Source organism: Babylonia areolata, chromosome 21 (genome assembly GCF_041734735.1).
Source record: "Babylonia areolata isolate BAREFJ2019XMU chromosome 21, ASM4173473v1, whole genome shotgun sequence".
Classification (NCBI taxonomy): domain Eukaryota; kingdom Metazoa; phylum Mollusca; class Gastropoda; order Neogastropoda; family Buccinidae; genus Babylonia; species Babylonia areolata.
Window position 1 is genome coordinate 29162348 of NC_134896.1, and position 22419 is coordinate 29184766.

The window sequence follows — 22419 nt, forward strand, 5'->3', positions numbered from 1 at the left end:
GGCTCTTCAGTTAGACCTGATGCAGAAGTGGAAGAAATGTATCATGAAAGAAAGATCCAAATGTTGAACACTTTGAAAAAAAAAATTTTTTGCTGCTTTTGTGCTTATATTTAACTTTTGAATAATAGAATAAGCATATATATAGGCTGTTGCCTGAAAAGATGCTGCCACAGAATCAGCTGGAAAGTCGGAAATTGTAATCAAGCTGTGATTTTTTTTTTTTTAAACATTCATCACAGTTAAAATCATGTTTTTCCCAAGCTTGTTCTATGTTTACTTTTCTGTTTTGTGGTTGTGAATTTGAGTATGCTTGCGTTTGTAGTAGATCACTGCATCATCAATGCATACAGTATATATTATATGTATACATGTGTTCTGTGATTCTGTAGGTCTCTAATTTTAGACCTGTGAAATAGCTCACATGGTATCACCTTTTTCAGTGTATTGTTCTTTCATACCCTTGTCAGTCAATGTGTGAATCTTTACAGAATTCCAGAATGTTAATCTTGTGATGCTACCCTGTGAGTCTTTGAAGTGAAGGTAGGTTTTGTACTTACTAGTAAATTGACAGGGAGCCCTATGTTGGCAGTGGTGAGGGGGAGTGTACAAGTAGCTGTACCATTCTACTAATATACAATGAAGTGTTTTTCACTGTTTCAGTTTATGCCATTTCATTCCTGCCACATTTAATTAATAGTTTTAATTTAAAAAAAAATTTTTAAATTAAAAATAAAATTTAAAAAAAAAACGGTTATGATTATGGAAGACTTTCTGTTCTTGAACCATGAGAGAGTGTGTGTGTTCCATTGTCACTGTGTTTGTGCTTGCATTCATTGTGTGCGCAAGAGAGACTCTGTTAGCAGGAGAGAAAAAAAGGGGGGAATAGGAGGGGTCACTCAAACTAGCTGTTTTAAACTTTTGAAGCATTCATGTGTGTATGCACATGTGCATTGCTGCATGTCACGTGTAGTCACATTGTGTGTCATTCTTGATATTGTTTAGTATTTGATGCCATATGTTATTGTTAATACTTTAATTTGTATACTTGCGAATAAGTTAAATATATGTGTACTGAGGGTCATAGATTTTTTTTTCCGGACCTGAAAAACTTGTTTGTCCCAACAATTCTTTCAAAGTATCTCAGCTATTCTTTGCCAACGACCATGTTATTATTCACTTAATTTATCAACTATCTATTCACACACTGACACAGACTGGTGATATTTTTTTATTTTAAAAATAATTAAATGCTGTACTTTGCAATTGTTTCTGTGATAAGAATTTTTTAAATGATACATTTTAGAAATAATGGGGGGGGGGGGGGGGGGGGGAGTCATCAGAAACACTACAGGGATTCCCAGTAACCATCATTGGAATATCAACTAGACTATGGTGTAGTTTGTCCTCAGTGTTGATCCGACAGAAAACCCATGCGTAGATTGCAAACTTTAAGTTTAATTTTGTCTAATAAAACTTTAAAAGGTGTATTTTGATCAGATTTGTCACATAGGTTCTCTCACAAAACTTGTTTTGAATAAGATCAAAAGTAGTATAACAGTGGGGCAGCCTCTTTCCTCACTTATGCTACAAGTATAACAGTATTACTGATTCCTTGGTGGCAGGATGCCCTGTATGATTAATTTTGGAACAAGTACTGGGAAGTAATATGTGAAAACAGGTTATGAGATAAAAATTGCAATGTCTAATAGTTCTGGATCAGGTTTGGAAAAGTCAAGTTGTAGAAAGAACAAAACAGAAAAGTGAAATCAGTGAGTGTATGTTTCCTTCTCTCTTTTTTTTCTTTTCATTTTTTTTTTTTTTTAAATACAAATAGCTGTATAGGACTTAAATGACATAGCTTTCATTTCTTCAGTACATGTTCATGTAGCATTGTCATCTACTTCCATTGTCATCTTATTTTCATTATAAATCTTAGTATATTTTGTGTTTTGATATCATTATTTATTCATTTTACCAAAGATTCCTCCTATTTTATGGTTGATAAACATATTTTCAAATGATGATTATTCTCAGTGTATTTTCAATTTCTAGTATTTTACTTCTTTTTTTGTTTGTTTTTTAGTATTGATTTACCTTTACTGATATTGATGATTTAACTTTCATGGTTTTGATTTTGACCTTATTGTGTTTTTATGTCTTTTAATATTTTTCATTTATTATTTTCTATTTAGGTTACAGGAGAATCAAAAGTTATAGCGGGTAAGAGTTTTCTTCCAGTTTCATATATAATCATTTATGAGACAGTGCAGTTGATGATTTCTTGGGTCAGTTTGTTTGCAGTGTAGCTGTGTGAATTGACTTCCAGTAAAATGTTTACCTCAAGGCAAGCTGCTGTTGTGAAATTTCAACTCCAAAGAATTCAAGTTTGCATCAGAAACATAATTATTCCAAATCTTGTCCTTTTGCTTGTTTGATAAGTCTCTTAATCACATACTCCTGCATGCATGCATATATTATAGTGCACTGATAGTGATACATTCGCACAAACTTGCCAAATGTAAAAAATTGACAAATGGCATTCCTGATTAAGACATGAAGGTATGTTACACACAGTACAGATGTGTAAAAGAATTGAGAATGAAATGTAACAACACTGATCTCCTCCTTTTTTTCTTTTCTTTTTTTTTTTACTGATAAAACTTGAAAACCCAGTTCATGACTGTGAACTCGGGGCAGTCATTACATTTCCATATCTGGAGAAAATTATGTTTTTGTTTGTTCAGTGATTGAAAAACATGGATCTTCAAATGGGCGGAGCGACATGATTTATGGCAACTGAAATATATAGGAACTAAAAGGGACTGGTCATGGTTCAGTGAAATTGAAGTACTAGAACATGAAAGCATTAAAAATGAAATTGAATGAACGGATAAATTCAAAAACCTGCAGGACCTTGGGGGAAAGAGCATGCACCCAAATGGTGCATTGGCAGGATATCAGTCTGGAACCCAGCCTAAACTGTTTACCAGTATTAACATCTATCTGTAGATAATCAGTCTGTATCATGTAACCTTACTAATGTCCCATGTTTTCTTTAGCTCATGCTTTAAAATTTCAAAATGTTTACATTGGAAAGGCTTTTGTCAGTAGTGTCATGGGTTAAATAGGAGAATAAGCAGTTCATTTGTGAAACTGAAAGTAAAAATGACATTAATTCAGTATGAAACTTTAGTTTGAAACTAATTACTATGGACCAAAACATACACAGTATGTCTCCTGAAAGTCAGAATGACATTAATTTAGTATGTAACTAATTACTAGAGTAGTATAGACCAAATATATGCAGTGCGTCTCCGAATATATGGAAATATTTTTGTCAAGAACATACCCTGTATACCAGGGTCCTGATATGAATACCTTTTGCTGCCTATCATTGCTTGATCTGAATCAGCATAAATCTCTGTTCATTCATCTCAGTATTATTCACTCAGCTAATGAAAAGGAAAATGCTGTGACTGGTATAGTTTAGAATTAACTGTGAGGAACATATATTCTGATACAGATTCCAGTTTTGTTTATACTTATAAAAATGTGCTGGCCACATATGGTTGAATGTGTGACGAAAAGTCATATGCTTCAAACAATGAAGGAAGCCCTTTCTTGTGGAAGGCTTGCATGCATGCAACACAAAAATTTTTGATACATGTCATACTCTGTGTACATGATAAATTTGAGAAGGCAATCTTTGCAAGTAAATTTTAATTTGACAAAGGATGAACATAAGTTGACTGATTCACAGTCATGTTTTTTTTATTTTTTCCAGTTGTGAAAAAATCATGTTTTAAGAGTTTGTACCATGATTAAACTTGAGAAACAGGTGCAACAAGAAAAAATCAAAATTGAAAATTCTGATATTAGTAAAATGTGTAAGTCTTTAGTGTTACGAAGCCTATTGAATTGAAAACACCTATGAAATTTGTGTAATTTATTTCACTGTATCGTTGTACGACTAATGCTGGATTCCACACAATTTTGTGTGTAAATTACTATTTGCTGGCGAAAAACAGTTCCAATTTCTGTTGCTTTGTTTTGCATTTTACAGTTGACCATGATACTGATTCACTGTACTCAGAGTGAATCTGTCAGATCAGTTGAAGTGAATATGATAATCATGATTGAGTTTATTATGCCATAACATGGTTTGATTAAGAAACGTTCCATTGAGGATTTTTAAATTACAAATTACCATATTCTGAGCTTGTTCTCATTTCTTATGCATTCACCTGGATGATGCTCAGAGTTGATGAATAATCATGATGGCCAAAATGATGATGACTCAGGAACATGAGCACATGCATGCAGTCAGAGGTATGTTGGCACATATACATATATGCACCTGTTTGATAATGTAAAATGCATGAGAACACACAAACTCTATGATATATGCATGCGAAAAGAGAGATACAGATAGAAAATGCATGCAATAATGCATTAGCTGTAGTTGTCCAAACATTTAATTCATAAGCAGCTGAAACCCGTTGAGATAATTTAAATATTAAGAAAATTAAATGGAATTTAGGTGTGTGTGTTTTTTCAATGAAAATGATGATTATGACAACAGTGGAAGCAAACTGACCCATCTAAATTGAACATCAAAAACCCAAAACGAGCAAAAAGAATGGAGTACTTTTTTTTCTTTTTTTTAAGGAAAGAGAATTTTGTTGTTCCAAACCTACAGCGTTTGGAGTTAAAATCTAAATTAAAATTTTCAGTGAATTCACATAAAGCTTTATATTGCCATTTTCTTTGAGGTTTGTTTTTGTTTGTTTTTTTTCTCTCTTTTTTTTTTTTTTTTTTTTTTTTTTTCTGTGAGTTTCATTATTATATTTTTAACCATCACTGCATTGTCGTTTTGATATTTATTTTTCTATTATTTTCTTGTTGCCTATATGAATTGATTTCTATTTTTAAAAATATATTCATGTATTTGTTGTGGTATAATTGATTTTATTTTCTTTATGATTTTCTATTGATGATTTTCAATATTCACATTTCATGGTTATTTTTCTGATTTGTATTGTAATATTCTTATTCCAAATTTTTCCTATACATGCCCTTTTGTCAGTCATGATTTATTCCTCCAAAGTAGTGTATATTTATATTCTTACTCCTTTTTTCTTTTCTTTTTTTTTTCTTTTCTTTCAATTCATTTATGAAATATCTCACTGATACTTATTGTTTTGTTTTACCATATCTTTTGTATCACATCCCATCATTAACATGCATGAAGTAGTACGTAACTGTCATGTGCTTACCATTAATACCCGTTCATATAATCATCTTTTTTTTTTCTGCCTTCATGTTTAGTCGTGCGTGTTTATATACTTATGAATATATTTTTCTTGTTCCAGCAGTTTATGATACTTTTATTTCATAAGAATAAAGTTTTTATTAACATCTCATCATGTGTCTCTTGAAGCAAAGAAAGAAACAACATATTTGTTTATTGAAATCGAATCTTTTATCTTTTGTCATTCATGCAGTCCTCATGTGATGATCATTTACATGAACATTGATAGAATCATGAAAATATCATTTAAATTACAGGGGTCGCAATGCTTTTAGCTGTTTTGTGTTCAGGAATGCAGTGCTTGCAGAAATAAAAATTGCATACAAAACGCAAAAACATGTTCCATTAAAAAGGGATACAAAAAAGGTACTTCTAAGATATGGACATTGGAAGTAGATTGAATCACATTGTTCCATTGTAAAACATGTTTCCTGTCAGTGCCTCACTGCCACTGTCTGCTGACACTGTGCAGTAATCGGTCAGCAGCAGAAGAATTGGGTGACTCATCAATAACAGCATTTGATAGTTCTTACAGGTGTCATCATTTTCTGTTCTTTCCTGGGGGCTGAACTAAGCCTCGCTCACACAGCACACTGCTGATTGGCAAGGCCAGTGCATAGCTTGCCAGTGTTGAAAAATTGGGAAACACATCACTGTAATCCGAAATTGACAAGCTTGTTCGAATGAAGGATCACCCAGTCCTCTCAGTACTTCACAGAAACATGAAAATGAGGTATTTAGTTGGTTACTCGTGATCAGATCTACACTGTGCCAGGAGGATGCTGAAAAGTCTGCTAATAGTGCAAGCAAAAAACGTCTCATGCCAAGAGGAGGATGCTGAAATGTCTGCTGATGGTGCTAGCAAGAAAAAATGTTGTCTCGTGCCAAGAAATGGCACAGGTTAGAGATCTGCAGGAGGAAATCAGCAATAAGCTGTTCAAATTGCCAGTGCCAAGAGAGCTCTCTCAAAAATGCGGGCTTAGCATGCTGGCCACATATGAAAATGTACATACTGTTGTGAAAATGCAGTACTTAACACAGAAAATTCAGCAATAATTGCGACCCCTGATACCACTTTCAGTAAAATTCACTGCATGCATGCAAAAGAATGAGCAATGTAAGTCACTTTTAGTTTATGCTAAACAGTTTCTTTATATTAATGAATATTATAGACACAATATTTGTAGAGGTACTAGTAAGTGAAAAAGACAGATTATTAAAGTTCCACTGAGGAAGTCTGGTGGTGGCAGTGGGGTTATATTTTTGGTTTTTTTGTTTGGGTTTTGTTTTTTGTGGGAGGGGGGCAGTAGGGGTTTTTCAGCTTTTGTTGTTGTTGATTTTTGTAAAATAAATAATAGCTTAGTGTAAGGTGAAAAGAAAGAAGAAAACTAAGGTGTTTAGTGAGATTGTAATAGTGTTTGGGAAACGTACATTTAGAAAGAAGAAAAACCATGCATGCCAGTTTTATTTAAACATGTATGAAACAGTGCATAGATACTGTTAGTGAGGGGAGTGTTTCAAAAATGTTGTTGGGTTTCTTTTTTTTAATGAAATTTTAATGGGGTTAAGTTAATTACAAGTAGTGTGATGTTGGTTGTGTTGTTTTTGTAAACTCACACCACCTGCATACACTTACGATGTGATTTTTCAGTCTATTTCACCACTCTCTCAGATTTGGAAAAAAAAGTATTTGCAGCTAAATAGTAGTGAAACTGAAAATGTGGTTAGTATTTGCAGCTAATTGGTGTTAAAACTGATTCAGCTCTTACACTGTGCAACAAAGTGATGGTCTTCGCAGTGACTTTTTTGATGTGTCAAAAACAGTGGTCCAAGTGAACAATGTCCTTGGCTTTGAGCGCACCATTGGAGGTCTGTGGCGGTTTGGAAACATCTCTGTCTCAAGCGTGCCCATTGTCAGCTACGAGAACTTCGCACAGAATCTTGGTGTCGACTTGTCCCTGATTTCAAGCCCACCACGACCTCTTCCCAAAGAAAACCTGTATTACTGGTCGTTTGATTTGGGTTACAGTGGTGAGTAGAAAGGTGCTGTTGATAGTCATGGTGATGTTTCTAAACCAAGGTGCTGGTTTTGTTACTGTATCTTTGGTTCACATGTGTTCACAAAATGAACAACTTTTTTCTATGTTATCACTTTTTTTTTTTTACTCTGGCACTGAACAGGTTAAGTCTATGACTGCAGTCCTGGAGTAACTTAACAGTGAAATGAATTGCCTCCCTTCAATCAGTGCCTGAACCTGATTCAGAGTACTTTAATTAGTGTACAGCAATATCCTGTAGTTTACAGCATAGGAAACAGCATAAATCTTTGCTATCATATAGATTTAAATGAAATTGAATATATATAGTTTAAAAACAAATCAGAAGTTGCACTTCTTTCGTCTCCACAATGGATGCATACATGAATAAGACAGTTACCGATGTACCATGTATACACTTCTGTGCATTTCCATGTCTGGTCATGTTTTTCTTTTGATATATTTTTGGCATATCTACAAGGTATGTTTCTCTTCTTTTTTTTCTTCTTTTTTTTTCCCCAGGCAAAACTGCAGACGAGTTTCTGTCCACATGGAAGAGGGAAGCTGAGTTCATCATGGCAGCCAGATCAAACGATGCCTTCCCTGTGGAACTGTTCAAAGTTGTTTCAGAGCGCAAGGTAATATTTTGAACAAATTTTCAAAATAAAACTACTGTGATGATAGATTAGTTACTTTTAGTATCAGTTTGCAGTCAATGGAAGGTTGGGATTTCCACACTTTATTTTTTTACCTCAAATTTTCATTTAAGTTGTTTGTGCTGTGGTCACTTTCAGCATGTGCTATGACTTGAAAGTGAAGCAGTGAGGGTAGGGCTGGGCAAGTATACACAGAAATTGATCAGTGAAATTCACTGTCAGGTGTCAAAGGTAAAACTTTCAACATGGCATTCTTTTATAATAGTAGAGGCTTGCTGGTACAAAAGGGAAAAGGTTTTTCTGTTCCACAATTCATGGATTCAATTAAGAGGTCACCACAAGTGAGAGATTAAGGCCTTGCCTTCTTTTCTCTCTCTCTCTCTCTCTCTCTCTCTCTCTCTCTCTCTCTTTAAAGTCGGTGGGAATCATTTGAGTCATTTTAAAGACTTTGTCACTTTTGTCTTTGAAGAATATTCAATGTGGACCACTACACTTGGTTTTTTTTAGTTTTACTTTCTTAGAAGTCATTTGTCTTCTTGAATGCTTTTTAAAGAAAGTATCAGTGACTTGTAAGAATGGAGGAACTTTTTTCTTTTAAGACTGACACAGCATTTTTGACAATACATATATATATTTGTTGTAGTATTGTTGTTTGTCCAATCAAATACAATGCAATACAATATGGGGGCTCAGTGAGTGGTTGGTTGTGCAGAAAACTTGCTTTAATTACACATACTTAACCGTGACCCACTAGTGCAGACTTCGGCAGGGGTCTGGCACTCCTGTCCTGTGCAAAGTACTATCCGCCTATGTGGAGAAAACGAAAGTAGCTACGGCCGATAACCTCCCGGAAGAAGGTAACCTCCCCTTTGCCCCCCTGACTAGTGTCCTCTTTTTCCAGCAGCCATCATGACTCCTGTTCCTGTACTCTTCATTCGGCTAAGTTTTTTTTCGTATTTTCTTTGTCTGTCAGTTCTCTGGCATTATTGTTTTTTGTCAAATTATGTCTTCAAAATTTCCTATCAGACCAGCATGTGTGTGTGTGTTGCAGGTGCACTGCTTCCTCCAGGTGGCAGACCCTGCCCAGCTAGATCAACTGTCCTTCCGTTTACCCCTCATGAGAGAAAACGGTCACAACGTCAAGCTGGAATGCAGAGCCATCCAGTATCTGGGGGATTACTGCACACGCATCTTCAGCGAGCCATTATAAAGCTGCGTTCATTGCCAGATGGCGTCAACAGTGACACATTCATATATTCTGACAAAGACCATTACTTAAAACTGAACAACAAACTGCATGGCTTTTGTACATTTAGCTCAGCATACAAATTTTCAGTTTGCACTTCCCTGGACCATAATGTAGGGTGAATTGAGCATTTAATGTCTCATGTTTAATTCTGTCATGTTGATTTTTTGGGGGTTTTTTTGTTGTTTTTTAAGCTTGTTTCATACCATTAGATACGCAGTGAAAATTGTATATTTAGCGAACTGACAAGATAATGTTTGTGATCAAGTCTGACACAGGTATTGGATAAAATATGTTGCTATCTGTTTCAGGAATTACTTAAATACACAGAAAGTGAATTATGAACCAGGAAGAGTTGGGTTTTTTTAGTTTTGTTTTCAAATGACGCACTGTAGAAATATGTCTCTGTGGCTCCGTGTGTTGTTTTGAATATATTTCACAGAAGCTCGTCATTTTTTAAGGCTGTTTACTGTTATGACCACTGGTTGTGGAAACAATAATCTAGAGAAAAGTCTCACTCAACTGTGTTGGTACATACCATTTCAAAGTTTAGTTTTCAAGTAAGTGGACAGGCATTCATTCCTCCAAGATCGTATGATTTGATAGGATCAAGATTTGATTTTTTTGTTTTATTGACAAATCTGACCTGCATCTTGCAATAGTTCTGTGGAGGCAGGTGGTGTTCTGTCCTGGAACTGGCTTTTGTTGTCAATTCTTGTCAAGATGAAGAAGAGAAAACATTTTATACAAATAGTTTGTAACCAGCATCAAATCATTTTGTTTTCTTCACAAGACCATTTGCATGATGCAAACGCCAGTGTTCTTTAGCATTCTGTGGTACAGTGTTCTTGGAATTTGCAGTACTTAAAATTTTTGTATGTAATGATTTAGAAAGGTCTGTCTTTTTTTTTTTGTCTTTTTTTTTTTCTTTTCTTTTTTATCTCGGGAACACGAAAAATGCAGATTAGTTTATTATCAAGTCAGTAATATGCTGAAGAGTCCAAGCAAAATGTGATGTTGAAGTAGTTTTTTTGTTGTTTTGTTTTTTTTGTTTTTTTTTTGTTTTTTTCCCAGCATCACTGTGCCATGAAGGAATAAGAAACTGCTGCTCAAAAGTTGATACATCATTTCTGGGTAGGAAATCATTAAAAAAAAAAAAAAAAAAAAAAATTAACGCTGTACTATTGTCAGTTCTCTCTTTTTTTCTTTTCTTTTTTTTCTTTCTCTCTCTCTCTCTCTCTCTCTCTCTCTCTCTCTCTCTCTCAATTACAGTTTAACAGACCAACATGAGCAATGGGGTAAAATACGGCCTGTCATAAAAATCATTTCATGTTGTGATTTATTCAGTTTTCTGTAGCATATTCAGTGATGGCACATGTACAGTGTTAATGTCTTTTTTTTTAGCTTGCAAGTGTCTGCAGAAAATGCTACTTGTGAATGCTGCCCTTTTATTGGCATTTTCTCTTTGTTTAGATTTTACATTAACTGGTGTTTATTGATACGCCATGACAGTGTGTTCATTCATGTTCTTTGTTAAGATTATTTGATAAAAGTTTAGATGTGATGAAATTATTGCCAGTGAAATTTTGATTTTAACGTCAGCTTGTTGCAAGATTAAAGTTGATAAGTTTGCACTAAATCTTAAACATGGATCTTTTATTTGATATGTCCTTTGTAAAAAAAATAATTAAAAAAAAAGAAAAAAAAGAAAAGGAAAAAGACCATTTTTTTGTTTTAGTCTGAAGTTTTGATCAATCACTTCAAAAATGACGTGTTGGTGTTTTTGCAGAACCCAAGGGAAGATAAAACTCGTTGGTTTTGAAATAAAATGATTCACAACGCATTTCAGCTTTGTATTGTTTACATCTTTGTTGGAAGTTGTCACACCCTACCTTTTTCTCTGTTTTCTTTTTTTTTTGTAAATTACAATAGATTAGAAAATAAAGTACACATAATACAGTTTATTATGTTAACTGATGAGAGATAACATGAAAGGGGACTTCGCGAAATGACTTCCAGGGTGAGAGAAATTCATTTGTGGTGTAACAGTCATAGTCATAAACAATGCATTGGAATCCAAGTCATTCACAATTTTTATACGATTTCAGAGCTTCCAACTATCACACATTGATTGTAATTTACCACGCTGAATTAGGTTTTATTGTACTGTTAATCCTAATGCATAAATTACTGCTCCTAATTGGCACTACTGCTAGCTGTAACGTCTGAAAGGAAGAAGAGAATGGGACTTGAAGAGTACTCAGAACATCTTCAACACAATCATTCCACCCTGTCTGAAATCAGTTTGCAGGAACGGCCAAGGGGCAGAACTGATGCTGAGGTGAAGCTTCATAAAAGAAAACAACTTGAAGAAGAGGATAATCATAATTGTAACTGCATGTGCAGATGGCTCAGTCAGAGTCAGTCACTTGAAATCAGTCCGGTCGGGGAGACACTTTAAAAAAAAACCCACCAAAAACCTGACATCAAAAGCCAACAACCTGACAATCAAGCAATAGAAAGTTATACAAAATTAAACCTCTTGCCTTGGTGACAATGGAAGCAGTGACATATGCTGTCCAGTGGATTGCACAACATCCAGATGCATGAGCTTACATTGATACTGCAGCAATGAGCAGTTTACATCTGGGAAGATACGAGTTAAGCCTTGGAAAATAGAAGAGTCCTTGAAAAAACACTGGGTCAGTGCAAGGCCATCACTGACACCACCAGTCACCTCACAGAAAGATATAGATAGCAATCCTGTGCAAAATGGAGCAACTGGCTGAGTCTTTCATTGCCTTCCAAAAATCAGAAAACTAACGTCAGTGGCTATGGAGAGTCAGTGGCTATGGAGATCTTCCCATCCCTTTGCAGCAACAAAACTGTTCCAGCATATGTGTGTGCGTATGTAGGTGTGTGCATGTACGTGCTTTTACTGATCAAACAAGTATTCAGGCTTTATTGTATCAGTAGCTCGAGGAAGCATCACTGCGTTTGGACAAATCCATATACGCTACACCACATCTGCTAAGCAGATGCCAGACCAGCAGCATAACCCAACACGCTTAGGTCTTGAGAGAGAAAAAAAGATGAAATAAAAATTCATGATTTAGATTAAATATATAAATAAATGAAATAAAAAAGATAGTAATGATAAGCAAATAAATGTAAAATATACAGACCCACATATACACATACACACACACAAACACATGCATAACATATGCAACAAACATGCAGTTTCACAGACATGAAAGCACAAACAAAAGTGCACAGGCCCAAGTACACATAAACGTACATGAGCCTACACACACACAAACACTGACAAACACACCATCTCCCAAATTACACTGCACCCCCCGCCCCTTCTCCACACACATGCACGCATTCCGAGGCTACATGTCGCAGTTTCTACGACACACGCACACACACACACACACACACACTCACTCACACAAACACATACACATACGTGCCTACCCACTCTCCCTCACACACACACACACATACACATAATTATACATGCACACCCGCACATTCCAATTTTTCTGTTGTTCCCACAATACAGACATGCATACACACACACACTCATCCTATCAGTATCAGTAGCTCAAGGAGGGGTCACTGCATTCGGACAAATCCATATACACTACACCACATCTGCCGAGCAGATGCCTGACCAGCAGCGTAATCCAACGCGCTTAGTCAGGCCTTGAGAAAAAAAAAAAGTAAATGAATATCTAAAAAAATTAAAATAAAATTTTGAGAAATGTTAATTTAAAAAAAAGTAAATATCTAAAAAAAAACGAAGAAAAAAAAATGATATTGATGATAATAATAAACATAAATGAAATAAAAAGAAAATAATGATAATTACATAAACAAATAAGCAAGTAAATGTAAAACACACACACACACACATGCCAGCATGCATGCATGCATAACAGATATGCAACAAACATGCAGTTTCACAGATATGAAAGCACAAACAAATACACATAAACATACACGATTGCACCCCCCCCCCCCCCCCCCCGTCCCCCCTCTCTACCTCACCCACACTCTCACACATATACATATATATATGCACACCCGCACATTCCGTTGCTGCCACAATATAGACATGCACACACACACGCCTCATCCTCTACACATACACACACACACATACACGCACGTGCACAGAGCTCTCCTGACATATGTTCACACACACACACACACAGAGGCTGCCACTTATTGGCCGCAAGAGAGGTGGGAAAAGATCTCTGATCCCAGGAACGTGCATCAGTGGCATCTAGCGTGTTGCTCAGTCTATTGTATTTGGAAAAGCCCACAGAGACTCTGTACCGTTTTGGAGAAATTTGCGCAATGTTGGTTTGAAAATGATGCCGATATTCGTTTGATTCAAATACAAAAAGGAAAAAAGAGATACCAGACCAACGAGTAATCTCTGCGTGTTGGTCACGCGATGAGACTGCAGTAAGCCCAGCCACCAGAAACCAGAACCAGAATAGAATTTAATATGTTCACTTTCACCGACTTGGGTCCGACGGAGGTGGAAGTGGTGAACAGTTGCGTTCAGTTCCAGAACGATCCCATGTGGGGTTGTTCATCTGGCTGATATTGAGCCTCAATGTAAAAAGCTATCGATAATAGATCGAAAAATAAAATAGAACATAAACGTTTATTGGACCTAAATTCATATATGGGGTTGCAACACACGCAAACACACACACCGTTCGGATCTGTTGCATGGTGACTGTGTCTATAATCATTTGCAATTGGTATACCTGTTATGAGATATGCCAGAGACTGAATCGGTTGAAGACTCGCAGAAGTCGTCTGATTTCCGAATGATGATGACTGCAGAACATCGTGTTTGGAAAAGATGCGAAATCGGAAACTAGTTGGCTTTTGAAGCATTTTAAATTACGTATTTTAAAATGTGAACACTTCATTTGACAGAGACTTCGTTCCACGGTTTTAGTGAGTCCAGATGAATATCGAAGTCAGCTGCTGAAACTGTATCAGGTTGTGGTGATGGTGGAATATTGTGATCGAAGCTGACTGCGAGAGCAGGTTCCTAATCATTCGTCTGGTCAACAAGATGGCAACTCGAGCAGCAACCTGTGAGTGTAGAGTAACACTAAACTAGCAATACAAGGCTTTCAGAGCAAAATTTTGGACAAAGTGAGTTAAGACCATGGAGTGATGAAGCCAATTTATTTAACCAGTGCTACTGTTCACAACATCAGTATTATTATTATGCACCCATGCACAGTTAAAACAGCACCGTAACCAAATCTAACCAACCAAAGCCAATCTACTTCATTGGGAAGATTAAATCTAGCCTCACAAAATTAGTTTTCATCAATGTTTATTATATAGAATCTTGTCCTATAAGTTTATTGTTAATTTATGATTATTTGATAGTCACTTTTTATCAGTGCATCGGATATATCATTATATGTTTGAATTGATGTGTGTTTAATATTTACCTGTGTGCAAAATTAGTGCAAATTATGTAAATAAATGAATATAGAATAATATGAGTTCAGACTTTTTTTCTTGGGGCAGGGAAGTAGGATGGGGAGGGGGAATCATTTGCATGAAGGTCAAGGTGCACCAGTAAAATTTTACTTTATTTCATGTACTTTTACTTTGTACATGTTGGAGTCTTCTTTTCAAAATGAGAGTGTGACATGTTTGCTCAACCGGACTCAACCCAAATGAAAGGAGACAAATATAAAAAATGTTGGTTTTTTTAAAAATTTTCTTTGTAACCTTTTTCAAATTTCATTTTTAACATAAAAAACAGACATAGTGACATATGACATGAAAAAAAAGCAAGTCTAAACACCACTATTTCCTGATACTAAGTTTGTCATTTGATATCGATAAAGATACACATATTATACCCACACATGCCCACACACGTACATATGTATAACTACACACATACATACATGTATATATATATACACACACACACATTGTTACAAACCTATAAATTAATAGACATGCACACAAACATTTCAGCACCTGTATGCATGTTTGTTTGTTTTTTCCGCTGATGTTTGCATGTGATGTATATATAATAAATGTCATAGAATGAAGCATCATACCTTTTTGCATATTCAGATCATTAATGTTGTCCTTTTGTTTTGTTTTGCTTATTCTTCTCTGTTTCACTCATGCCCCTAGAAATTCTATGCAGTAAATTGAGTAATATGCATGTATTAAAAAAGTGATAGGTGTGTATAATCAGATTTTTTCCTACCTTCCTTAGTTTTCACTCGTCCCAATCAATATTGCACTGAAAAAAGAAGAAAAAAAGAAGAAGAAGAAAAAAAAAAAAAAAAAGAAGGAAAGAAAGAAAAGAAAGCTTACAAGTTACGTAAGAAAGTAAGTGCATCCATTTTAACATCATCTTTATATGTTAATCAAATGCTTGTATGGAAACCTGTTTATCGTAAATATATTAAAAGACATAATATTCACAAGAGAGATATGTTTTTTCAGTTTCATATACACATTTCAGATATTTTCTGAAATGATGAAGTTGTGGTATTGTGTTATTTACTTTGCATTTGTAGATGAAGACTTTGGCATGGACTGTGATCAATCATGTCAAGAGTTCTGTCAGACCTGAATGTGCTATCGTGTCCAAATATAAAGATTCTTTCATTGAATTTCAAGAAACTTGCATTTTCAGAATTATCATTTACCTTTGCTGGCTATCGTGGGTGGTACACGACCTAGAAGGGTACAAAAACACAAATTATCTCGGCCAATTCTTAATATTATTCTACGAAATTTCAGAAATGCTTCCTACACCTAACAGGCCAACTTTTGCCAAAAAAAGAGAAAAAATTCATTAATTAGTTAATAAGTAATTAAAGGTGGCGTTTTAACTACACACGGACGCTTGTGTGGGTCGTGTATGACCCATGCCTTTTAAAGAGGAAAAAACATGGTCACCCCTCGAAAGCTTTTGTGGGTCATGCACAACCCATACCTTTTTAATAGTGATTTCAGAAGGTTTAATTTGCAATTAGTGAAGGAAAATAAAGAAGTTTTACTTTCTATAGCCTCACTACCCCACTACTCTCCCACTAACTCCCCCTCCCCGCCCCATCCCTTTCGCCTGTCTTCAGCTATAACCCCCTTCCATCCCTTTCTCTAACAGCATGTACCTGTGTGACTGAATATCTTTGTGCGCATATAGGATGCTATGAGTCATCTCTCTCTCTCTCTCTCTCTCTCTCTCTCTCTCTCTCTCACTGTCTTGCTGTCTATCTCTCTCTCTGTCTGTCTCAGTCTCTCTCTCTGTCTGTCTGTCTTAGTCTCTCTCTCTCTCTCTATCTATCTCTGTGTGCATAAGTAGGGTTTGTATGTATGTGCGTGTGGTGTTATGCGTTTGTGTGTGTGATCAGTTGTGTGTGTGTATGTGTGTGTGTGTGTGTGTGTGTGTGTGTGTGAATGCGTGAGCATGTGTTTCTTCTGAGTGTATATGTTTGTGTGAGTCTGTGTGTGCATGTGTGAGCACATGTGTGTGTAATCAGTTGTTATGATATGTTTTCCTTTTCTATATTTTGTTACAAGCTTTGGAGGAATATACAGGTTTTTGTCTCTTTACAAAGTATGGGTTGTGCATGACCCACACAAGCTTTGGAGGAATATACAGGTTTTTGTCTCTAAAAGGTATGGGTCGTGGACAACCCACATGAGCTTACGTGTGTAGTCAAAGTGACAGCGGTATGGGTTGTGGACGACCCACATGAGCTTCTGTGTGTAGTCAAAAGCAACAGCCAGCGAAGGTTAATATGTCTTTCAAGCGTATTCCAGAACAATGTGTAAATTTGCATTCCCAGAATATATGGTATATATTTTCGTGATATTTTCTACAAAAATTACAACCATCTTCACTAGCTATGCCCAAATGTTTCATCAATACAGTATTAGTTGCTAATATTCTATGTATAATTCTGATTTGAAACCACTGAAGTTTGATTTCACTGATTTGACGTATTTTTAAAAGTGTAATATTGCATTTGATTTGTGTGTTAAGGTTATTTTCCCATCTGCTGCAACAATTTGGGTTAATACTACCATGCGTTAAAATATCATAGTATACATGTATGTATACATGAGCACCCATAGAAACTGAAAATATTGTTGCAAGAGTTTTATGGCTGTTAAAAGATTGATCAGTTTGAGCAATAATTCTGCATATCCTCATGTAGCACTTCACTGCTTGTATGTATCCAGTATATATATATATATATGTATGTATGTATGTATGTATGTATGTATGTAACATAGTCAGTCTGTAACTGGTATTCATGTTTGAATTCTTCAAATGACAAAAACATACCATCATCATTAAGCAAGTCGGAAATAAAACACACTCCTTGATCAGTCCATTTCTTACAGAACACAGTTTTCTTCCCAATTTTTATATTATCATTACAGAATAGAGGTTCTGCATTCATTTCTTCATATTTTTCTGTGTGAATTTTCTTTCTGAATTCCCTACATGCTTGCAAGACATCATTCCAGAATTTATTTTGATAGGTGTGTTTATCAGCAGGAAGGTTTGAGCCAAGTTTTTCAAGCAGAGTCAAGCTAGGATTTATTGTAACAATGAAATGAGGTTTTTTTCCATTTATGGTTGCTTTGTCTTTAGTCTTTGTATCCAGATTAACTTAAGTGTATTAATGTAGTTTTTAATGTCTGGCACACCAAACCCTCCATGAACAATTCCTTTAATGATAGTTTTTCTACTGATTCTATCTTGTTTCTTATTCCATACAGGCTGAAACACTGTTTTCTGAATCATGTTTATCACGGTGTCAGGAGGATTTAGCAGCAATATCCACAAGTGGACGATTTTGGACAAAACCAAAGATTTAAGCACTGCTACTCTTCCTAGAGGGGTAATCTGTCGTTTTAATCATATTTTTTCACACAAAGTGTTGATTTCTGCCAGTTTTCTTTCAGATTAATTTCCTTGTTATTTTTTAAGTTGTTGTTTTGAATTAATATTTTTGTTTTTGATTCTTTTCAGTTACTTCCAAAATCCGGAATTTAAAGGATTACCATTACCGCATTGTGAACAACTTGACACCTCAGCCTACGGGCACGGACATCGCCAACACACTCAAATACTTCTCCCAGACTCTACTGAGGTCAGACAACAGTAGGGATAGATGAAACTGGTTGTTTAAAAGTGTGTATGTGTGTATAGAGGTATACGTATACAGCTACAAAGATTTTGGTGAAAGTGTGTTTATCACCTGATATATAATATATATATATATTGTGTGTGTGTGTGTGTGTGTACAGGTGTGAATGTACTTACATGCTTGCATTTGTGTATATTTGTGTTTTATGTGAATAATTTCTTTTTCAAAGTAAAATTTGAAGTAGTGGAATTATGTATATTGTCTTGCTCTTTCTTTCTTTCTTTCTTTCTTTCCTTTTCCTGGTAATTTTCTTCATCTTTTCTTTCAGTTCTTTTGAACATGTGTGTGTGTGTGTGTGTGTGTGTGCATGCACACGCGCTTGTGTGTGTGAGTGTGTATGTGTGTTTAAATTCTTTTTAGCATTTTTTTTTTTTTTGTGGCTTTTTTTTTGTTAATTATATCTTGTTTCCTTATCTATCTTTTTTTTTATCTGTCTATTTTAGTATCTATCAATATATCTGTCTATCTACCTATCTATCTATCTGTGTGTGTGTTTAGTTTTTTCTTGGTGTTTTCCATGCAGTGTGCTGAAAGATGTGCCCAATATCCCAGCAGAGAGCTATGGGCCTCGGCAGCGAGACAGTGTGCGTCTGTCAGTATTTCCCAACCTGAATTACTCTGGTCTCTACCAGGCTGTGCTCAGCATCATTGATCTGGTTCCTATGATGCAGATTGGACAGCTAGGTACTTGTGTGTGTGTGCATGTGCGCGCGTGTGTGCGTGCGTGCATGTGTGTGTGTGTGTATGTGTGTGTGTTTGTGTCTAAGGGTGGATGTGTGTCGGGGGGGTTGTGTGTATGGTGTGTGTTGAGTGTGTGTGTGAGTGTAGGTTGTGTGTGATGTTTTTTGGGGGGTGGTGGTGGGGAAGGAGGTGGGGGGGGGGGGCGTCTCTGTAGGGGGGGCAAGGAAACGGGCATGTGGTTTCATGTGTATTTGATATGTGTGTTGTTTTTATTTCTGTGTGTGTATGACTGTGACTCGTGTATGAGTTAGAAAGAGAAACTAGAAAGTCTGTATGGTATATTTTACATTTGTGTATGGCTGCTTATATACATATATAATGTCAGAGAGTGCATTGGGTTTTTCACATGTGTGTGTTTGTGAGAGCATGTCTGTGTGGTTAGAGAGAGAGAATGTTTGTGTATATGTTGGTGTGTATGTGTCTGTTTAATTATTTGCTGGAAAGAGTATATTATATGTATACATGTGTATGTTAAGGTGTTAATGAGTGATTAAGAAAATGTTTGTATGAGTTAAAAGAAATGGAGTATAACTGATGATAGAGTAAAGAATTTACCTTTTGTCATATGAAATGAATAGATCTATAATAGTACTTTCACCACCACTTGATCATGTTGAGAACTTGATAGTTCCCTGAAGACTGCAGTGTAGCTCACCTGGATCAGATGGTTGTGTATGTAACCAGCTATGAGTTGTGTGAATGTGGTTGACATGTGCTGTATATATGGTCAGACCTCTGTGTGTCTGTTTAATTTTGTGTTTGAAAGACTATGCTATATGTTTGTTTGGATGTTGATGAATAGTGAAGAAAGCTGTTAACACAAACTGTGCAAAAATTGTGCATAGTTGATATGTAGTCTCTGACTGTAGAAAATAAGATAAACATGAGAGGCAAGGCCTTCAAGACTCACTTGTGATAAATTAAGTCCCCTAGCATTAATTACAGAGTAATTTCCCTTTTTTACTATCTGCACCAAAACTGCAAAATAAATAAAAATTCCATGCTTAGCAAAAGAAGTTCCTGTTTGAACAAAAAATGATAATAATGACTCCTCTTGTTGTTGTGTCAGAATAAGAGGTTTAAGTGCCAAGTTTAGAGAATACAAAAAATATAAATATAACAGTAAATGCAGTTTGCATATAATTAGGCTTCTTTTTTTATTTTTTTGGTGCCCATCCCAGAGGTGCAATATTGTTTTAAACAGGATGACTGGAAAAAACTGAATTTTTCCAATTTTTATGCCAAATTTGGTGTCAACTGACAAAGTATTTGCATAGAAAATGTCAATGTTAAAGTTTACCACAGACACACGGACACACACACACACACACACAACCGAACACCGGGTTAAAACATAGACTCACTTTGTTTACACAAGTGAGTCAAAAATTAATGAAAAGAAACTGTAGATGACTGATGATTAAGTAAAGAATTTACCTTTTGTCATAGAAATGAGTACTTTCACCTATATTTCATCATTCTAAGAACAGTATCTAAAGGGATAAAGTTCTTCCTGACATGACAAATTTTACAGAGGGAAATTATGAATTAAACACTGAACAAGTTGTATGGGTTGAAATCTGTATTTTCCTCTTTTTCAGGGTGTTTTTCTTGTTTTTTTTCAATGAAAAATGTAGTGGTCATGGAAAAGCCACTTTTTAAGTGGAGTCACAACATATCATAACTAACAAAACAGCTGAAGTTGATCAATTAAGCTAAATTATATGAAAGAAGGGTAACAAAGATGATAGAATATATTCATCTCAGGAACTGATGGGCCTCAAAAGTCATGTGATTTTGTGGATATGATCTGGTGAATGCATGTGACTTACTCAAGTTAGTACATTTTTATCAACCCTTTATCCAAAAGACTCAAGGGAATTAATTGACCCAAGTGACTTCGTGGTTGATTAAAACATTGTTTAACGCTTGGGACAAGCTTGACACCAACTATGTTGAAAAATAAGCATTCAATCAATGTGATGAAATAAGCTTCAGTCAGTGTGATATAATTAATGATTGTGACTGTGTTTTAAAGATCTCAAGGTGAGGTTTGGCTTTTTGTTAGTCTGTTCAAACATGTGAATGATGAAGTGAACTTTATTGAAACATTTAGTGAAATGAGGTACAACAGCAGTAGTGTTTGTTTTACTGTTTTTAGTCCCATTTTCATGTGACTTTTTGTATCTTGGTTTTCTGTGTGTTTTTACCCATTCACGAACTATTTCAAAAATTAAAGATATTATATTGTACAGTCAACCATCGAACCGGAACATCTTGTTTTCCAGTATGATTTATTCCTGGAAATTAATGACCCTCTCTGATGACCAGCACTGAAGATAGTTACGCACCCATATAGTTATAACTAAATATATATATATATATATATATATGTGTGTGTGTGTGTGTGTGTGTGTGTGTGTGTGTGTGTGTGTGTGTAGATAGTTATAGATATATCCAAATCAAGCAATGCCATGATGAGTTGTGAGAAAAGTGATCGATTGATCAGTGTGTTGTTGCTGACATGTGGTTGACATGTTGCACATGACATGTGGTTTTTTGACGTGCGCTGTTCACACACCCATGTACACACGATGGCCAGACCTGGGGGAGGCGGTGCTGAACGTGGTTGGGTGCCTGGTGCCCTTCCTGGAGCATGACCTGCTGGACTCCCTGCCCTACACAGTGGCCTCCACCCTGGCCATCTTCCCCCCCACCCTGCACAAGGACACCATTGACCTGCTCTGCAGCTCCCTCCTCCCCATGACGCTAGGTGAGTTCGCAATGATAGGGATACCTGTTTGAATAATGGGCCAGATACCAAGATATTATAGCCCTTCCTGAACACAAAGTCATTGTTATTGTTATTTGTTATTATTGATTTTTTTTTTTTTTTTTTTTTTTTTGATACCTATTTAGCACCTATCCTCTGTCAGAGACCAAGATCTTAGCGCTTTTTGAACACAGATCCTTTGCACAACAGGCTGCCTACCTGTGTACAGCGGACTAAATTTGGGTGCTCGTTAATTGTTCCCTGTGTTATCCATTGATTCAGTCATACTCCAGTCATGCACACACACACACACACACACACACACACACACACACACATGTACATAGGAGTGGACTTTACTTAAACACACACACACACACACACACACACACACACACACACACA

General features: G+C 35.8%; 2 protein-coding genes across 2 annotated transcripts in view; both read left to right on the forward strand.

The window, feature by feature from the left end:
- Positions 1-11092, forward strand: part of LOC143296129 (uncharacterized) — a 12323-nt gene extending 1231 nt beyond the window's left edge. The window contains exons 2-5 of the mRNA XM_076607911.1: positions 2193-2220; positions 7136-7342; positions 7870-7985; positions 9055-11092. Coding sequence (XP_076464026.1) covers positions 2193-2220; positions 7136-7342; positions 7870-7985; positions 9055-9213 — 510 coding nt within the window. The 3' untranslated portion in view covers positions 9214-11092. The remainder of the gene's footprint in view (positions 1-2192; positions 2221-7135; positions 7343-7869; positions 7986-9054) is intronic.
- Positions 11093-14099: 3007 nt separating this feature from the next.
- The window catches only part of LOC143295659 (protein unc-79 homolog), a 93403-nt gene continuing 85083 nt past the window's right edge, over positions 14100-22419 (forward strand). Inside the window, 4 exon segments of the mRNA XM_076607274.1 lie at positions 14100-14381; positions 18323-18443; positions 19024-19184; positions 21844-22014. Coding sequence (XP_076463389.1) covers positions 14360-14381; positions 18323-18443; positions 19024-19184; positions 21844-22014 — 475 coding nt within the window. The 5' untranslated portion in view covers positions 14100-14359.